General features: G+C 33.3%; 1 protein-coding gene across 2 annotated transcripts in view; it reads right to left on the reverse strand.

Moving 5' to 3' along the window:
• Positions 1-611: 611 nt before the first annotated feature.
• The window catches only part of ZNRF2 (zinc and ring finger 2), a 93,633-nt gene continuing 72,564 nt past the window's right edge, over positions 612-21,680 (reverse strand). The window contains exons 3-5 of one of the 2 annotated variants that reach the window (XM_058296827.2): positions 13,465-13,570; positions 9,326-9,405; positions 612-5,548 (exon numbers count right to left, since the gene is read on the reverse strand). In XM_058296827.2, coding sequence (XP_058152810.1) covers positions 9,348-9,405; positions 13,465-13,570 — 164 coding nt within the window. In that variant the 3' untranslated portion in view covers positions 612-5,548; positions 9,326-9,347. The remainder of the gene's footprint in view (positions 5,549-9,325; positions 9,406-13,464; positions 13,571-21,680) is intronic. The other variant, XM_058296828.2, reaches the window with a different exon arrangement.

The raw sequence follows: 21,680 nt of genomic DNA on the forward strand, positions 1-21,680 counted from the left end.
GCAAGTCCCAGGTTCAGTCCTCAGTGCCTCCTAAAAACAAAAACAAGCAAACAAACAAAACAACCAACTCAGGAGAGCCGATGTGGCTCAGTAGTTGAGCGTCAGCTTCCCACATACAAGGTCCCGGGTTCAATCCCCATACCTCAAAAAAAAGGGGGGGAGGGGGTCTGGGTGTCACTAAATATAGCCTAAATTTTAAAAGTTATGATTGTGCATTGGCAGACCTCCCCCAAAAGCTATTTACTAGTTTTCCAATCATATTTCAGTTATAAAATTTACAAATAGGCTTTACATTAGGAATTTCAAAGCACATCTTTGCTTATGGTTAAGGTAATGAAGAAAGAACTTTTTGTCCATTACTACTACAGTCATTTTTATGCTATTACAGAATTTTAACATATTTAGATTCAATTTTGTGATGACAGGTATGCAAAAATAGATACAGGAGCTCTAGTTAACATCAGTTAATTCATGGCAACTTTTCAGGATTCAGATTTTTCTTGGTTGTATTGTACTGTCAACATCTAGACATAAGGGTAGATATGACAAATTTCCTTGAGAGCTTTCTTCTCTTTATTTTCTATTTCTAAATAAGGTGATTATTTGGCAAGATCATTTATAAGATTTATTAATATTTCAATAATCAATTTTTTTTCATTTTGTTTAGACCATACCAATACAGTTTGTTTCTAATTCATTTTCTATATTTTTTGTGATTGATTCTTTTGATACTTTATTTAACAGGAAAATACTTTCTAACAGAGGGAATCAGATATTAAAGAAAAGCTGTAGAAACCACGAACAAAGCAACAGAGGTAAATGTCTATCATTACTGTAATTTTCAAACAATGAAAGTCACATAAAAAGTAACTGCAAACAAAGAAAATGTGATGAAGTTCATCAAATTCCAAAATCTCCTTTGTATCCACCTACCTAGAGGGTCTGCTAACTTTATTATTCCACACAGGAGCTCAAAATGCTGTTAGCTAATAATCGAAACCTTAAAAAAACTGCCAGTACCAAACATAAATCCATCAGTTTCTATCAATTAAACATATCATATCAGAAAGGAAGGCATGAGAATTTAGTAATAGAAAAACTTAAATCACTTCAGTTACCAAGGCTTGGGGTGCTGACAGGTGCCTCAAAGTCCAGGGCAGAGATAGCTAAGAAACACAATGTTGGTTAATAGAGAGGTGCTACATATCACTTCAAACAAGAAACCATTTATTCCTGGGATATGCGTTTATGTCATCTTGTGCTCTTTGCCCCTTCTATAACCAAGTAACGAAAATATTAACTCATTACCCATTTTCAACTAAATCTAACATGAATATATCCAGTTTTCTTCAGTACTATAAAAGCCTTTTACTTTCTACATAGAATCAAAGGACTTAGGAGATCAGGTATTTTATATTCAATACAGGAATTCCATAAGTAAAAAGAATACCCAGTTTCCTAGCTTAAGAACAGCATACACACAAAATAATATTCAAAGCATTGTTTGGACAGTAAGTTATTACTAAAAAAAGTTTTACCAGCTATTTCTGAATAAGAACCACAACTAGGTATAAAACAAGCAACAATTTCCTATAAAGGAAACCAAGGAGCAATTTAGTTTCAAAATAGGAGAACTGGGTAATGAAGATGCGTAATGGTAAGATAAATAACTAACTACTGTTATTCACAACCAAGCAAAGAAAAAAACCTCAGAAGTTACATACTTCAGAGGAAAAGGGAATGGGCCAAAGACAAAATATTGGCATGTTGGGATTTTTTTTAAATTAAGAAAATATCTGTATAAGAGACTTCATATTGAACCACCGATTTTTAACATATACTGAGATCCTCTTATAATCTATCATCTAAAAAACCTGTACTCATATTTAATATAATTTACCTCTATGTAGCTTTACACAGTTCCCAATAATCTGATTTATATGCAACTTTCTCTATGAGATAAGATGATTTGTATACTGTATCAATGCATAGTGTGGATGGCAATTAGATGACAAATTTAATTATTCTTGAATTTTCTAGAATAATTCCATGCTTTGTTCAAATGTAGCTTATTGTTAGAGAATTTCCATTCTTCCACTCCAAGTTAGTAAATAAAATGAGATAATATTTACACTGAATGTACAATATTTTTCTTTTAAAGGAATACCCCCATATCTAACTATATTAATTGAAAGGTGCTCTTAAACATCATTATATCAATACTCAGAAACACACCTGTGAGTCAAATAAACTTTGAAAAGGAATATGCCATTTTCATTAACTCATTTTAAAACTCAAAATCTCTTTGACATACATACTGCAGATATGCTCAGGGTATTTCACAGACATTTGGGGAGGCCTATGTTCTCATTAAGGGTCTAATGGGTGAAAACTGAAATGACTGCATAACATTTAAAAGAAATTTAACTGCTCACTAAGAAACCAACACCTACATTATGCAAGTTAATAATATGAATTTTTTAATGTTTTGGCTTTCACAAAAAATCAATTATAGAAACAATTATATTTTAAATCACAAACATTGCTCCTAAAACACAATCTATAAACTGATTTAAAACCAGATCAGAACAACAAATATAAAACTATGCTTATTTTTCTGACAAGAGTTCAAAAGTAGGACCTAATAATTTTACCTTCTCTTAAAACATTCTGGGGGAAAAAAAGCCAGATCTAAGTAAGATAAGGAGTCAAAATTGGCAATGAATCTATTTATTATGGACAAAGAGTGGCACTGAAGTGAAATCTCAGAACATATTGCTTTCTATTTATGCAGGTGTGACCTTATTTGAAAAACGAGTATTTACAAAAGTCCTAGAAAGCCATAACCAACTTGATTAACAACCTAGGCAGTTCAATTTTTATTTCGTCTGCATAATATTCAGTTGTCAGTAGTTTTAGCTAAGCCTTTCAATATCTAATGTGATTTTATGTCCTACTTATACTATTCAATGTTCATACAGATTTACAAATATTATAAGTGACATTATGTAGACTATTACTTATAATATTTTCCAAAATAATAACTTTAATTTTGAATAAAAACTGGATCATCTATGCTTTTAAAAACTTTTTTCCCTCCAATTTCTAAATTATTCTTTTTAGGAATTCATTGAGGGAGACTGAATTTAAAGTAAAAATGTTAACTTTTATAAATTTTAACAAAAAGGAATTACTATAAACAGATTTAAATAAACACTGTTCTAGACAAATGTATAATTATTAAGTAGCATTCGACTCTGACAACACTGAACTTACTTTAAAAACACAAGAGCTTCTATTGTATCAGCTGAAGCACAGAACCTTGTGATAAACAGAGGATAAGTTAATAAGAATTGTGAGTATGCTACATGATAAAGAAGAGTGAACTTAGGCCAATATATTTAATAAAATTAATGAGTAAATCATATCAGAAAAGCAACTTTCAGAATATAAGCAGTTAACTACCACAGTTGTAGTCAATCTCTTCCTTTAAGAATGGAAAACAAAAAAATTATTTTTTATCACAACAATATCAGTAGTAGAAAACAACTAAATAATTCACATTCTTTAAGAGGTTTTTCTTTGGGGATGAAAGCTTACAAAATTAAAAACATTAAATAAAACGGATTCATATTAAGATTTCATGATAACAGGAAAAAATTAAGAAAAGAGTATTTTTCTTGAGGGAGGAATATTTTCCATAACTGGTTAAAAAAGCACCTACAAAACTGTGCTGTCAGCTGTCACAATGGAGGTTTTGGATTCTTTTATCAATTGCAGCATAACAAAAGGCATTTCACAGCATAACTTTAGGGAAAATGTTATCTGGTCTAGCATCACATAGAAAGCAATTAAAAAATCTTCTACTAGGTTATAATACACAAATTTTTCTGGGTAGCAGCAGTTTTTCCTGTACTTGCTCTTTTGAGAAATATGAAACAGAAGAAATAGAGTAGGCGGCAAAATTTGAGAATTAAAAATAAGAGCTGCAGCATTAAACAGAAAATTAATTACTAAAAATATGAGTCAAGAAAACTTAATAGAAGGAAATAGTACTGTGCAAATTTTAATTTCACCAAGTAAAGTGCACTGCCTAAATAGTCACTGATAACATTTTCCCTTATGGTGAAAACAAAATCTACATCAGTAATTTTGATATTAAAAACAAAACAAAAATACATCCACTAATTGCAGCCCTCGTAATTCTCCTCCAGTTTTTTTTCTTAACCATTCAGATATATTTTGCAGGAGTACTTGTTCACATAATTTTGCTTAATACATTTCTTTCTACACAAGACTGAATTTAGAAGTCTCTATAGAATAACATTTTTAATTACAGTAATAACACATTAATAAATTATAAATTAACAAAATCTTCATATTTGCTTAAAAAACCATTTATCAAATGCTAACTTCCAGATTATCTGGAAAAGTAAAGATGCAAATTGCTATAAACCTGGTACCCCAATTAAATTCTGACTTTTAAAAGTATATAAAATGTCCCTCAAATGATTCCAAGTTCCACTCCAGAAAATTTTATCTAACCCTTTTCATAAGTTAAGTTTAGAACCTTCTAAATATTTTACCCAAATGTGGAAAAACTGCCTGAAGATGCGAAGCACAATAAAATAATTTTATGAAAAGAATAAACAAAAAATACCCGTTAAAATAAAGCTACTGTAGCTGGCAGTACTTAAAACTGGTAATTCATATGTTTTAAAAAATTGCATAGCTGCAAGATGATTTACTGCTGATTAACTGTTGAGCAGTTTTATTTAAGAAGAAACAATACATTTAATAAACTGCAATTCAGTAGACAATCCTAGATTCAATTTATTAAAATAGAATTATGTATCTTGATTTACTCTTTGGACTGCATTCTGACAATGTTAAACCTTTAATTGAAAAAAATTATTAACATATTTTAGCTTTCCTATGTAGAAGTCTATTTTCCATTCTTGGGGAAAAAAAATGGAAGAACTTGAGATCATGGTCTGCATTCAGAGAATGTTTTACTGCTTGATTACACTTCTTCATTTTACATGTAAGATTTTAATTTTTAAGAAATAAATTATGTGGTTCTCAATTTAAGAATAAATGAATGCAGAAATATTATGTTAGGGGAAAATAGAGACCCCCAAACTAAAATTAAAAAAAAAAAACCAACAACACAAAAAACAGATCAAAACAACTAGTTGCACAGCTCTAAAGAACTTAATAAAAAGTAAATCAACTTATAAATCAGTTAACTTTGGCGTCTGAATACAAAATGTTTATCAGTATTACCTACATAGATGACTATTAAGGGATATGCAGCATTTTCAAAATCCCTGTGTGTCCTTTATATGCATGTTTGGTACACTGAATGCTGTGGTAATTGTCCTCTTCAGCAGGATTTTTTTTTTCCTGTATGATTGTCCATCTCTGTATGACTGAGTCGCACAGAACTCAGATCTCTGGCTGAGTACACCTGTGTTTTTATTTTTGTTTTTCCAGAGACAGATGTTATCTTCTAGGTTTTTCAAGAATCTTGAAAATACAAGAAAACCTGTTATGAAATAGATATAAATAGTTTTGAACAGCAGCCCATGAAAGCAATACAAAATGATAACAAAATACAATATCCATTTTCCCATGAACATTTCTTTAGTTGCTGTAAATTTTCATATGTTTATATACTACTCTAAAAAGTCATACAATTAGTATTTTATGGTAGAACATACCAAAGACACAGATGGAACAATTAAAGCTTAAAACAGTCATAAAAATAAGTAATATATAACACTCCTTCTCTCTACCACAGACTATATCAGAGTATAGAACCGAACACAGGCATAACACACACACACACAAACTTACTTGATCTCTCCCCAAATAACTAAAAACCCCAAACGAAAAACAGTAAACATAATTCTTATGCTGAAGTATATCAGAAACATTGGATTTTGCGACTACATATTGCTTTTTTCCTTTCCTTTTTTTTTTGGTATGTACATTTAAACAGCACTGAGTCCTTTTCGAACCCATATATTTTTAATCTAAGATAGCAAAAGGGATAAATCATTTAACATAAGTAGCCAGAACAGAAGCAAAAATGTGAAAGAGCCAAAATATTCCAGGTCTACAAAATGCTAAAAATGATTCCTTAAGACCCATAGAGACAAGATCCCATTGGTTCAGATTTCTGTAGGCAACTAACCTAGACACTTCCCCTGCCTCATTTACTTAGGCTATTTGCAAACCCAGGTACTATATACCAAAACAAACAAGCAAACAAAAAAGATATAATTGATACAAAACAGTAGGAAGCAAAAATGCTATTTAAGACCCAGATATCCCCTCTTTGGAAATGGTGTTTATGTGTGATGAATCTGGACTCAGATGGGATCTCCCTTCATAAGACTTTCATGCTAATGTGCTGGAGGTGCAGTTAATGTTGGGGTTTAAGATATATTTAGGGGATTTGAATCTCTGGACTGACAATGTGATAGCCAGATCCTGAGCCTCAACAGACTCCAGCACCTACAATCTGATTTATTGGACTTACCACACTCAGCTAAGATGGAGGTGAAGAAGGACAACCACCACACCATGGAGCCTAGAGTGATTACAACTGAAAATGGGAGGATTGCATCCAGCATCCAGGTGGAATCTGAGCCTCCTCTTGACATAAAGGTGCAATGGACACAACCAATCCAGTGTCCACATAGAAGAGGTGGCATTGGATTGGGAAAAGTGGACATAATGGACAAAGGGTATGGGGAAAGGCAGGAAGAGATGAGAGGTGGAGGCGTCTTCGGGACATGGAGCTGCCCTGGATGGTGCTTCAGAGGTAATCACCGGACATTGTAAATCCTCACAGGGCCTACTTGATGGAATAGAGGAGAGTATGGGCCATGATGTGAACCAATGTATATGAGGTGCAGAGGTGCCCAAAGATGTACTTACCAAATCCAATGGATGTGTCATGATGATGGGAACGAGTGTTGTTGGGGGGGGGGGAGAGGGGGGGTGGGGGGGTGGGGTTGAATGGGACCTCACATATATATTTTTAATGTAATATTATTACAAAGTCAATAAAAAATAAAAAAATTAAAAAAAAAAAAAAAAAGACCCAGATATGTGCATATTATGAGGTGAAGTGCACATTCCATGTATCCTATATGCGCATTACAATAATAGGAAAAAATGTATCTGATTAGACCATAAACAAAAATTTACCGTAAGATTCCACCTCTCACGAGTTTATCAGCTCTAAAAGACAAATTTTGCCTAAAGGTAAAGGATTTAAAACGCCAAGATAAAAATTTCGTTTTATTAACATCGAGTTTTATTACTTTTCTTTTTTAAAAAAGTCTATAATTTTAGCTGTACCTTTACTTTATTGGCTAAGACATTAGGTTGCATTGAAGGGAACCATTCCAAAGCATCCTCCACTTCAAAAACTTTTTTCTTAGGGAAATAAAAACACGTGCACATTTACTCAAAACAGCACTCTGTACCCACACGTCACTAACACAGAAATCGTATCCCATTTCATATTTTGAATGTGTCAAGGTACATTCTAAGTAACCTAACAGTAAAAAGTTTAAAAGCTAATAGTCTTTTTGTATCTTACAATTTACCAAGACTTTAACCATTTTACCTGCTTAACCCTACTGTTATTTTTTTTTTAATTTTTAAAGAAGCTTTAGATTACATAAATGTTACATCAAACACGTAAGGGATTCCCATGTACCCCCTCCCTTCCTCTCCCACTTTCCCATATTAACAATATCTTTCATTAGTCCCACTGTTATACTGACAAACATTTCACTTAATTTGCAGTTCTCATTTTAGTGGCTACAGCTGCTATTAAATTACCTCCAATCTCCTTCCTCAATATTGATCTGCTGTTCTTAAATTATCCATATCAATGCAACACAAGAATTCCTTGAATGTGATTTTATTACCTCGATGCCTACATTCGCAAATTTAAGACCAAGAATGAAATGGAAGGAAATAGGGGCATAGCACAGTATTGACCAGAACTCAGGAGATCATCTGATCTAGTTCAAGTTTTAGCCACTCAGAATATTACTGTCTTCTAAATGGAGGTTATAACTCCTGATACAATTTTGGGATTGGCTAAAATGTTATGCCCTCATATAAGAATCCAATGCTTTACATGTCATTCTCATAAAAGCTTTTCATATATCTGAAGATAGCAATTAAATTAACCTTTATATTTTCAAAGCTAAAAAAATGTTATTTTTAATTTACTTCATTCATGAACTAGGGGGGGGAAAAGAGCAATACCTAAACGAGATTATGATTCAATTCGTTAAACATTTTCACATAATGCAGAACCATGGATAAGTCAGCAGAGTAAAAGAAAATTTTTATTCCGTTTCAAAAGTCAATTCATTTTTTTAGTGCATATACACAGGCACTTCATTATATGTTGAGTATTCAAAGACGAATAATTAAAATTGAATGAATGAATCCATCATGCAACTACTTAAAGAAAATGCACTGCCTAATAATAGCAAAATAGTTTAAAAACACAATCTTTGGAGCCAGACTGCCTGGGTTTGAATCCCAGCTCCACCATGAATTAGTTATGTAACTTTGATATGTCACCTTCCTTAACCCATCTACAACTTAATTTTTTCATCTGCATCATGGGAATAGTAACAGTACTGAAGGGTTGTCATGAAAATTAAATGAGTTAAGAGATGTAAAATTCTTATAAAAATACCTGGAACAGAAAATGTTATATAAATGCTAACTAATTATTATGATTTGAATTATAAGATGAGATTATATTACCTAAGGAACACATCTGTGAGGTTATGGGCAAGAGAATGGAATTTGAATCCATTGGCTAACTGCATGCATCTTAAAGTCATGGAAATTATCTATTCTATCCCTCAGGTTTCTCATTGGTAAAATGGGATCATGATACGTACTTCACAGGGTTTCTTAAGTGTTAAATTAAAATTAACAAACTAAAATACCTAAAATGTAGAAGATACTTAATATATTACCTGATTTGGGAATCAAGAAAGTTGTTTGTTTATTTATTTAATCATATTTTTAGGAGGTGCCAGGGGATTGAAGCCAGGACCTCATACATGTGAAGGAAGCATGCAACCATTGAGCTATACCTGCTCCCTATTTTTAAACATGAGTTTTCTGTATCATAGCCATACACAATTTCTGCCTGGAATACACACACACAAAAGCCTCCACGAATAAGTGAATGAATAAATATGATGGGTAAGAATTTGTAATTCTGGATAATACTTTCAAAAGCAACTAAAACAGAAAGAGGGAAAATTACCTATAATACAGGAATCTGATGCTTAATCTGAAGGGTGCTCAGGGCAAGATCTATTTACTTCAAACCACTCATCTATGCAGCTAGAAAGGAACAAAACCAAAAACTGAAACACATATTTGTTTATATCATGATAGTCATAGTAAAAATGCTTACTTCTTGAGTTACAGTCTTTTAAAAAAAAATTAACTTTGTAAATTATAGTATTTAGCATATATAAGTAAAATAGGATATATTTATATTTGAATTGTGCCAAAGCAGTTAAGGAAACATAATAATTTACAAAACTATGTTATAAAGTATTTTAAATTGTAAAGAGAAAAACAATTACCCAAAATAGTATCTAGTGAAATATCACTTTGCCAATATTTAAAATTAAATGACAGATTTGGACAAATAATATTCTCTTCAAGACAGTTACTCATTTATAGAAACATCAACCTTTTCACGCTGCCAATCAATGTAATTAAAGGGAGCTCTTAAATTTTAAGCATTGACAAAGATCCATCATCACAATTTTAAAAGGTCACATTATGATTCTTGAATACACATTTTTAAATTCTGTTCCACAATACATATACATATACACAAATAAATATACCATCACCCATGTGCATTTATAAAACATTCCATGATTTTATTTATCAGAAAGTAAATGTTAGTGTGTACAATTATCCTCATTCGAGATCTCTACAGTCCAATATAGAAGCCATGAGCCACATTTGGCTATTTAAATTTAAATTTGTTGCAATTAAATAAAAAATATTCAGTTTCTCAGTTGCATTAGCCACTTTTCTATGCTCAATAGCCACATGGCTAGTGGCTACTCTTATCAGACAGCACAGATATAGAATGCTTTCATCACTAGAGAAAGTTCTATTCCACAATGTGGTGACAGATGATAAAATAAGGCTTCAAAAGTTAAGTAACTGGTCCAAGAGCTCCTAAGTTACCCAAGGAGGATTCAAACTGTTCAACATTTTCATCGGTGACATATACCAAACTTGCACATGGCACAAAAAGCTAAAAGGCATGGCTATTATGCTAAAGGCCAAAATTATTACTTATCATGATCTGACAGGATAGTTTAGAAGGTGAAAACAAAAGATAAAATTAAAAGGTAAAAAAGGTAAAGTACCTCATCTATATGATATCCTCTCAAATTTCCAATAAAATATTTTCTGTTGCCATTAAGATTTCTGTTCTCCAAAAAAACATTTAGATTATGGCATTCTTTTCAGCCTGCTCTCAACTCTACTCCCTTGGCTCTAGAAGTGCCTTGATTTATCAGAATACAGGGACACCTGACCCAGGTTTACTGTTTTTTGTTGTTGTTGTTTGCTTTTCCTTAATCATTTTTGATAAAATTATATTAAGGACATTTTCCATTGTTTAAGTTTTTAAATTCAAGTGTTTTTAACACTTTATACAGAATTTTCTTATTTTTTAATCTCTGCTTTCTGAAGTCATGGGTCCCTTTTCATTCCTACACTGTTTTATCTTTTTTTTCTAGAGGTAAACATGCCAAAGGCTTATCTATTTTATTACTCTTTTCAAACAACTGATTTTTAGCTTAGTTGGTCTCTACGGCATCTTTTTCATTTCATTATTTTCTGCTTTAATTTTTATTATTTTCTTCCTTTTCTCTTTGTGTTTTTTTCTAATTTCTTAAGTAAGAAACTTGCCTTACTGATTTTCAGCCTTTTTCCCCCATTCTAACACAAACAGCTAAGTAAACGGCTAATTTACTTCCAAAAGTCATTCTGGGTACATATAAAAGTTTTGATGGGTAAATGTTTTCATTATTTTTCAGTTCTGGGTATTCTCTAAGTTTCATTATGAGCCCCTCTTTGATCCATAAGTTGTAGGGATGATTTCATCTTTTTATCATCAGCATGTAACTGCAGTTAAGAGAATGTGTTCTGCATGGTACCAATTCTTGGTAACTTGCCAAGTCTTGGTTTATAGCCTCATACATGATCAATTTTCATAATGCTTTATATGTGAATAAAAGAAAATGTATTCTCTAACTGCTGGATGCAGATACAGAGATACACATCCATTAGATCAGATATGTTAATTTTTTTTTCAAAAGGAAAGAAGCTATTTGAGTGAATTTTGTCAATGTTGGTCTGAGGACACAGTGCATGAAATAATAATTAGTATTAAATAAATAATGACAATAATAGTTACTGTTCATTGAGTGACTTCCATGCTAAGTGAAAATACATTGCAAACAGTGTATTATTTCTTACAACAATCCTATTATCCCTGTTTTTATTAATGAGAAGCCAAAGTTAATAGAGGTTAGGTAACTTGCCTGATTTAAGCTAGGTCTAAGACAAAATTCAATTCTGTGTTTACCTGACTCCAAATCCCATACTCTTCATCACTTCATAAAAAAGGTACTGATATGGACTGAGGAAAAACATGGTGAAGGTTAACCTCAGAAGAAATGCTACTATCAAAGAGAAGCAGCATGAAATAAGTGGTATAGGAGACCCTCTTGTTCTGCAGAAGTGATTCAACAGGAAGCAAGAGATCTATAATGGGATTCTCAGTAAAGGCCCCTTCTAAAAGAACTATTCTTCCACAGTTCACCCAATTCTCATGGATATAGCCATGTCTCATCTTCACAGCCACTGGTTCCAGACTGTGGGTCCATAGGTGGTCCCAAGAGAAACAAATCAGGCTTACTTCACCAAGAAAGTTGAATTTGGGATTATGAGATTTTAGACTGTCCCAATCTATTCAAAAGATCATGTCACTTCAGGTGTTGATGAGTTACAGAGCAGTTGCAGACATCCAGCTTCGGGTTCCCATTCATTCCTGACAGCCAGCTACCTCTATTCCAGACCAGTCCTATAGGCTTTTTTTTTTTTTTTTAAATCCCTCCCACTCTTGTTAGAGAAACTGTGGGTTTACAGAACAATCATGTATAAAATACAGGATTCCTAATATACCACCCCACCACCAACACCATGCATTAGTGTGCAATGTGGTACAACTGATGACAGCATATTTTTATAACTGTACTATTAATTAAAGCCCATGGCTTAACCTAGGGCTCACTATTGTGTAGTATAGTTTCATGGCTTTTAAAAAAGTTTTACTGTTTTTATTTACTTCATTGATCAGTTTTTCTAGGTCTTAACTCATTTGTGTGTATGTATGTTTGCTTGACTCGATAGGTGTGTTGACATTTCCCATTACAATGAAGAATTTGTCAATTTCTTCTAAATAGTTCTACAAATATTTTATTTTGAGATGATGCCATTAGGTACACAGAAGGAAACAATATTAAAATTATATTCTCCTGATGACTATTTTTCTTCATTATAAAGTGACCCTCTTTGTCCCTAAATAATATTCTCTGCTATAAAGTTTACTTTATATGATATAAACTTTAGTTTTGTCAGTTTTCTGTTAGTATTTGCCTGGATATAGTTTTCTATCCTCTTACTTTCCTACTCTTTTTTGTATCCTTACGTTTATGTGTGTTGCTTCTCAACAGCATATCCCATCCTTTCAATCTATTTTTCAAAATCTGGTGAGTTTGTTTAGATTTATCGTATTTACTGAGATATTTGGATTTATTTTTGCACCCTTATTTTGTGTTACTTAAAAAACTTTACTTCCTCTATGCTTTCTGCTCTCCCACCCCACCTTTAAATACAATTTCACCTTATTGCTTTTATTGGTTTGGAAGTTACGTTTTTTCTATTCTTTCAGTGATTATTTTACATAGTTTTCTACCAAAACTTTTTCCTGTGCTGTGTGGCTGGAATCTCAGTTCTGCTGTTCACTAGCCATGTGATCCTGGGCAGATTCCCTACTGTCCTTCAGCTTATTTTCTCAGTGGTGAAATGAAGCTGTTACAAGGCTTACATGATATAAGCTATGGACAAAACGTGGGTCATAATACTTAACAAATGGTTATTTTTAGACAAAAAATAGATGGGGGCTCAAATCTTAGCTGTAGTAGGAAAAGGCTATTATACCAAAAAAAAAAAAAACCACGCAGGGAAAATGGGCCATTTCAAAGAACAAGAAAACCTTTTCAGTTCTGCCTATAATCTCTGATACTATGAGAACAGTCTTTTAGTCTGATAGCAACCTGGTTAACATCAAAATAAGCTTACCCTTTATGGTATATGCAAAGACAAGGCAGTCGTGCTATAGTATCTCCCTGCTGCAGTTCTTCAAGGCATATTGCACATTCCCCAGCATCTTTACTCAGTACATCCTCTGAGGAAAGAAAAAATGAATTACGTGAATGCTAATTTATAAAAGATAGCCATTCTACCTTACTTGGCATATTGTTTCATAAGTACATGTAACTACTCAGCACCTGATTTTGAAATACTACTCATAAATCACTGAATAATATTTATCTTTACTTACACTGTCTCTCATTTACATTTACACCCTAATAAGTCATTATCATAAGCAAGAACACTACAGAATTCTAACTTGCAAGTGCTTTTGCTCTAAAACTTCATCTGTAAATCAGTTATTGGGAATCTGGAATTCATTTTCCTTCTTACCATATTCAATATTAATCTGGTGGCACAAGATAGTTCAAAAAGTTTAAGTATATTGTGGATGAAAAGACAATGAAAATATTATTTTTAAAAGTCTAAAATAATAAAATTGGATAAGTTAAAGAAATCATTCTGAATATGGGATTTCAAATCCCTTTTAAAGTACAAGTGCCATTTGAAAAAAAGGTTCCACAATTTATATTTAATAGTGGAATTTTAATTTAAATTATATTGTTTATTAATGCTAGATGGAGTGTGTTAGCCATATATGCTTTATGACTCTTTTAATTACAGAATAACTAAAATATACCATATAAATAGAGTATAAATAAACTGTTCAAAAATCTACTTTCTCCTTAAGTTTCTAAAATGAAAAGGTAGAGCAGGAACATGCAATATGAACCTATACTACAGAAAAAATACTGTTTTTGGAAATAGTCAATAAACTAAAGGGGAAAGACTATGCACCAAACTCTAACTAAATGTTGAGGGGAAAAAGGACAAAAACAGAGAAAGGTAAGGGAATTTCGTAAAACTAATTCTTTGTCTGGTATCCTAATACTTCCCATAAAAGCCAGTACATTGTGAACATATCTATGACAGTTTCTAGTCATATGAAGTAGTTCCCTCCTTTAGTTATTTATTTTGAGACAACACATATAAAGAAAACACAGACTTTATTTGGTGTATGGAAGGGAAGGTATCAGCATATGACTTATCTGTAGGGCTGGAGTGGGTAGCAAGACAACTTGCCCAAGCAAGGGAATTTCCTAAAACTAATTCTTTGTCTGGTATCCTAATACTTCCCATAAAAGCCAGTACATTGTGAACATATCTATGACAGTTTCTGGCCATATGAAGTAGTTCCCTCCTTTAGTTATTTATTTTGAGACAACACATATAAAGAAAACACAGACTTTATTTGGTGTATGGAAGGGAAGGTATCAGCATATGACTTATCTGTAGGGCTGGAGTGGGTAGCAAGACAACTTGCCCAAGCAAGGAGAGGCCTATAGGCTAGCCCACAAACTAATACAGTATATCACAATCAGGATTAAGCAGAAAAAGATTTCTGGACAAGCAAAGCTGGGCAAATGAAAAATGCTGTTTCTTACCCCTCCCGTTCCATGTTTCTTTCCCTTAACACCCTGATATCCCACCCCTTACCACTCTCACTACCCTAAAACCTTTTCTCCTTCTCTTGATCTCCATTTTCCTCTTTTTCAAGATAGCGTTCAGCAGATTCACAAATAGGTAACCAGTTTAACGTAAAGCACCTACACTAGGAAGGTAGCCATGAGAACAAAAAGAAAAGGATCTGAAGAAAGAACTCAAGTCTTAGTAAAGGTCAATAATCCTGAACAATATGGTATATTTCCATCTCTCAGATTTTTTCACTACAAAGATATCCATCATAATAAAGAATTAAATGAATGTAAACTCCACAACAAACTTCAAAGAAAAAAAACAAGCACTACTTTTCAATTTAAGATACACCATTAGACCACCAGATAAGGGGAAAAAAAGTTTTCCATTGAACTATGGCACAACATCAATATAAAGATGCACTGCATTTTCAAAGTTGTTAAAGTATGGGGGCAAAAAGTATGTATTAGAATTGATGGGAATAGGGACATCACACTTTCCACCTTTTGGAATATATTAACAATGCATCTGGATTTAATCTAAATGAATCATCAAATCTCATTTATCCTAAATTAAGAAAATGAGACAGGGAAGTGGACTTGGCCCAGTGGATAGGGCATCCGTCTACCACGTAGGAGGTCCATGGCTCAAACCTCGGGCCTCTTTGACCCATGTGGAGCTGGCCCATGCGCAGTGCTGATGCGCGCAAGGAGTGCCCTGCCACGCAGGGGTCCGCAGGGGTGTCCCGCGTAGGGGAGCCCCACGCGCAAGGAGTGGGCCCTGTAAGGAGAGCCACTCAGTGCAAGAGAAAGTGCAGCCTGCCCAGGAATGGTGCCGCATACACGGAGAGCTGACGCAGAAAGATGACGCATCAAAAAAAAAAAAAAAAGAAACACAGATTTCCATGCCGCTGACAACAACAGAAGTGGACAAAAAGAAGAACACGCAGCAAATGGACACAGAGAACAGACAACTGGGGTGGGGGTGGGGGGGAGGGCGGGAAGAGGAGAGAAATAAATTAAATAAAATAAATCAAAAAAAAAAAAAGAAACGAGGGAAAGGAGGCTTAAAAAAATGAGACAAACCATCCTTTAAAAGATAAAAAGTATTAATTACATTTTTGCTATATAAGTCTATATATTAGGTTTCTAACACCAAATGAAAATTAAATAAAAATAAATATAGGCTTATGGACTACCTTACTGACAAAAAAATAGATGTCTTAATATGACTATAAGGTCTCATTTTTTTCTTACAATAGTTTTTTTTAAACTCTTTTGAGATGAAAAGTACATCTAAAAGGCAATGATTTGCCCTACTTATAAGAAAACATATTTATAGTACAACAGAGACTAATCCAATCTATATATTATAGTTAAGAGAATAAGATATATTTTAAGAATATAATGTTTTTAAAAAACTGACAGGAGCAAAATAAAATTCACAGGAAAAAGGATTGCCCTTCATATGTTTTGCAGGTACTAAAGTTAAAAAAGATTTTTTTAGTTTAATTTAGAAAGCTGTATTATTGGAGCCAATTAACTTTATCATAAGTTCCCTAAACTCTAGTCATAAAAAAAAGGTATATATTAGAACATCACAAACACAATTTCAACTCAGAAGCAGCTCAATACTCAAATTTAAATAGTTTCTAGTGAAATTACCTCTGCTCAGAAAGCTAAAAACTATGTTAAATTGTTAACATATTTAAATCTGTAGCCACTGCTCAATTGCTTTTTGTTGTTTTTTTTTTTTAGGTACCAGGGACTGTGAATTGAACCCAGGACCTCATATGTGGGAAGCTGGAGGTCAACCACTGAGCCACATTGGCTCCCCTGAGTTGGTTTTTTTCCTTTGTTTTGCTTGTTCTTTTTTTTTTTTTAAGAGGCAATGGGAACCTGGAACCTCCCATGTGGGAAGCAGATGCTCAACCGTTTGAGCCACACTGGCTTCCCATCAACTGTGTTTTGATAAGCAATTCTGAGAGTCAGGAGACAGTTTACATTCACTGCAAAACCTCAAGATTACTGTCTTAAATTTTTAAGCATTCTTAAATGCTTAAATTTTCAAATTCTGAAGTCTTATTTCCAAGTAGACTCTTTTTTAGCATGTTTGAAACTATATTCTCAGTTTTGAAAATTCAATGTAATTACTTTTTCTGTATCTGGAGGTTTGTGTATGTCCCCTTGTTCACCCCATAATGATGCTGTTCTTTTGTTCAAAGGAAAGTTCTGAGCTTTTGTTTTACAGGGGGAACTACGTTTCACAACTATGAAAGTTGTTAGTGGGAAGTGGATATGGCTCAACCAGTTGGGTGCCTGACTACGACACAGGAGGTCCTGCATTTGGGTCCAAGTGCCTCCTAAAGAAGACGAGCAGACACCACACCTGCAGCAATGAGTTAGACTCCACACCTGCCACAACGAGCAGATGGTACAAGCCAGCAGACACCCACAGCCCACCAGGAGCAGATGTAGCTTAGGCTGATGTAATACTTGCCTCCCATGCGGGAGGTCCCAGGTTCTGTTACAATGCCTCCTGAAGGCGAGCACACAATAAGCACAGATGAGAGAACCATCTGGGGGAATGGGGGGGGGGGGGGGGGTCAAATTTTTTTTTTTTTAATCTTAAAAAAAAAGTTGTTCGTAACTTGATATATTCAGAGTTAACTAGGGCCTGGAAACTCCACTAAATCTAAGACACTGTAGAATCTTCAAGTCAGTTGGGAAAAGATTATTATAAATCTTTAATGGATCACTTAAAACAATTCATGAAGATACCATCCACAGTCATTAAGGAGTCAACAGATTTCTACTAGCAGACTATAGGACTAAATATGGCAGACTACTAACTGGCCAAAGTTGATATCAGAGAAGCAGAGAAGGGGCTATGAACAGATTTAACTACTAGAGTTTGCTAGTCTGGATTCTATCTTTTTGAAGCACTGATCAAATGGAAACAGCAAACAGGGCAGCTTTTTCAGAAGTGGTGTTGATCTCCTATCTAAATATCAGGAGTAGTAAGAGTGTATTTTTGGTCTTAAGTCTAACTCGTTATCTTATTCAAATTGTCTATGCATTAATTTAGATGAACTTACATAAGAAAAGAAAAGCTAAAAGACTGGGAACAGAGCAGCAGTGATTTTTAACTACAAGTGGGCACAAGAAAGAATCACTTAGGGATGCACTGTATCTCAAACACAGAAAACAAACAAACAAAACACCTGGGCCTCATCCCTAGAGATTCTGAAATATATACTGCCTTAGAAACATGATGCTATGTCAAGGGAACAGCATATTGTAGTAGAAAAAGCTTAAGATTTAAAGTCGAAAAACAATATGAATTTCCATTCTATGAGCTGTGTAACCTCAAAAACACTAGTCAACCTTCCAATTTCCTTCTCATCATTAATATTACTTTAATAAATATACTGAAAAATTAGAGATGAATTTTCTAAACCATGCAAAAAAGGCCACATTTATAACACTAAACAGAATATTTGTTTCCATCATTATTATCAGGAAGCACTTGATGGATCGCTCCAAAAGCAAAGGTATTCATCTTCTTATCTCTTTTTCTCCCTGTCCTGGTATTCCAGTTGTTTCACATTTACCTAAAGAAATCAAATAACCCCACAACCCCTAGGAGCTTCCATGGGATACTCTGGACTTAGTCATTTTTAGAGACCTATAATTGCCAGGCTTGGAAAAACTCCAGGCAATCAACATGCTAGTTAATATTTAAATATTTTAGCTTCATTCTTTATTTTAAAAGTATTACAAACATCTACTTTGTCAGATGCTTTAAGACATGTCTCACTTAAGTCATACATTAATCCTACGAAGTAACTATAACTACCTCCACTTTATAGATAAGAAAAGTGAAGCTCAAAGAAGTTATGTGAATTACTCAAAATTAACTAACAGTTATGAAATCAGTTCTCAAAATTCAGGCTGTCCTAGGCCTTTTCACTACTTTTTTCTATGTATTTTTTCAACTATGCTGTCTAAACTGGTGGATATGTATGCTCAGTAGAGCACTTGAAATAAGGCTAGTGCAACTGAAGAACTGATTTTAGTAAAATATGAAACCTTAAAATATCTTAATGAACACATTTATAAACTAATTACAAACTTCCATAAATTGATATTTCACTTATAGTCTCTGAAGCTCTTAAATTTGCAATGTCCAAAGAGATTACTTAAAACTCAAGCAGCCAGGTATGCAAAATGAAAGTATTTAGCAAGTCCAAGCACACATCCATATAGTTATTGCAGGTCAAGTTATGCAGCAAGAAGAAAAGCTGACAGCCAAAATTCCTTTGAAAATAAAACAACAAAAGACTGAATTTGTTAGAGACAGCCAAGAAAACTCCATGCAAAAATTTCATAATCATCACAACTTTATTTTCAAATCAAGCATCCAGAAAGGTGTATAATCTTTTCAGCAAAATACAATGCCAAGCACTATTATGGATCAGGCATTTTACCTGAATACTTATTTTTTGTCCTTGAACCCTCAATGATAGCAGTAGAAAACAAAAGCAGCTGAAATGTGAAATAATCCCTAGAAAAATCAAGAATTAAAAAAATTCACAACATTAGTAAGAATTACACAAAGAATGAAAAGTTGGGGTTCACAAAGTTTACTGATAAACACTTTCACATATTACATTATTATCTCTTATGGGCTTAAAAAAAGAAGTCAACATTAATATTCTAGATTATGGATCCATGAACTGTTAACTGTACTCAAATATCATAAGGGAAATGAGAAATTATATTTGACCAAGGGAAGCTACCATATTCCTAGCAAGAAAAACACATCAATAAAAACATTTTTAAAATATTGTCTAAATTACTAATCTGTCTAAAACTGGAAGTTCCTTATCTATGTCAGCTTTTGTTTTCAAAACCTTATTATTCTGGTATAATTAGGAATTACTGATTTTCTGCCAAGATGCCAATGACAATTACTGCACCACTGATTTTAGTTTAAATATAACTAAGAATTGGTTATTTAGTAAATAAACATTTAGCTATCCTCCATTATTACAAGCTTATGTGAATATTAAGCCTAATTTTTCAAAAGGAGATAGAACATACGACTTTTTTTAAAAAGTGGTACTCTTGGGAATATTTTGGAAATTTACATTAGCCCTGCTGGAGACTGAATTATCTTCCCTACAAAACTCCCAACACCTAGTGGTCCAGTAGGTATGAAATCAATTATAAATAGGAACATGAAAATGTTAATAGTTAAGATGTGTCCAAACTTAATAAGGGTGGTCCTCAATCCAATATGACGGAAATCCTTATAAATAGAGGAAATTGCACACACAGTGAGAAGCAGACAGAAGTTGGAAGTCAATGGAACCCAGAAGAGAAAGGCAAAAACACCGCCAAGTGCATTGTCATGTGATGGGAAAGTCAAGGAACCCGGAAGAGTACCACCCAGCTAGAAGATATCAACCCTCTGTAACTGTGAGCCAATAGATTTCTGTTGTTAAGTCAACCCACTGTCTACCTGTTTTAGCTGAAACAGGCACGTTCTGCTATAAAACTATAAACTCTAAAAGCTAAAATATACCAAAGAAACACAAACGCCATTCTGACAGACTTCGCTTTCTTGGGCCTTTTTGTTCTTCTCTTGCCTAAAAAATTTATCTCAGGAGTAAGTATTTTATAAAATTCAGTTCCTAACAAGCTGCAAGTAAGTAGCCATGTAAATTATCTAGTAAAGTACTAAATTAGCAAATTGATTTCCCAAGCTCAAAATCAGATTAAGATACCTTTCCTAAACAATTCCTAAACCCAAAAATAATTACACTAATTTGCTAAACCCTAAGCAAATACTTTTCCTCAATCAGTTTCCACATGAAAAAGAATTTTTTTGAAACTGAATAACCAAAAAATAAAACTACACTTGAACTAACCTTAAATTTTAGGTTCATGTGTTATAAATAAATGCAGAGAGAAAAGCACTAGTTCTAAAAAACCAAAAAGGCTAATACCCGATTTTAAGCTTAATTTATTATTGCATACTTTTGAATTAGATCAATGAATTAAAATTATAATGCAGGCTTTAAATGCTAATAAAAAAAGGAATTGCGCAATCTGGGTAATATGATGTAACAGAAAGATCAGGCATGTATAACTGCAGTTTTGGAATTAATGCTTTACTCACTTCAGAAAAAAAAAAGAATTCTGTGTTCAATTCCAAACTCTTTTGGGTTTAAATTCCAACAGAGACACTAGGCATTACAATACCTAGGCATAACAATACCTATCTCCCAGGGTATTGGTAAGAATTAAATAAGACAGTATCTGCAATTTCTAGCACTATACCTGGGATGCAGCAGGTATATACTAAATATTAGCTATGAAATTATTGGCAAGAAAGGTCTCTTTCTCTGAGTTTGTTTTCTCCAATCTAAAGTGGTAATAATGATGAAACTTGCTCATCTTGTCTCAAAGGAATGTTGTAAAGCTCTAATGAGATAATGCAAATGGAAGGCAGTCTCATGGAAAAAGAACAGGCTTGAACTTTGGACAATTCACAAACCTCTTTGAGCCTCATTTTCTTCAAATAAATAGAAGGTCATAACAACTACATCTCACAAGGTATTTATATTAATTAAAAATAAAAGAGCTAATGAGTATGAAAAT

Source organism: Dasypus novemcinctus, chromosome 5 (genome assembly GCF_030445035.2).
Source record: "Dasypus novemcinctus isolate mDasNov1 chromosome 5, mDasNov1.1.hap2, whole genome shotgun sequence".
Classification (NCBI taxonomy): domain Eukaryota; kingdom Metazoa; phylum Chordata; class Mammalia; order Cingulata; family Dasypodidae; genus Dasypus; species Dasypus novemcinctus.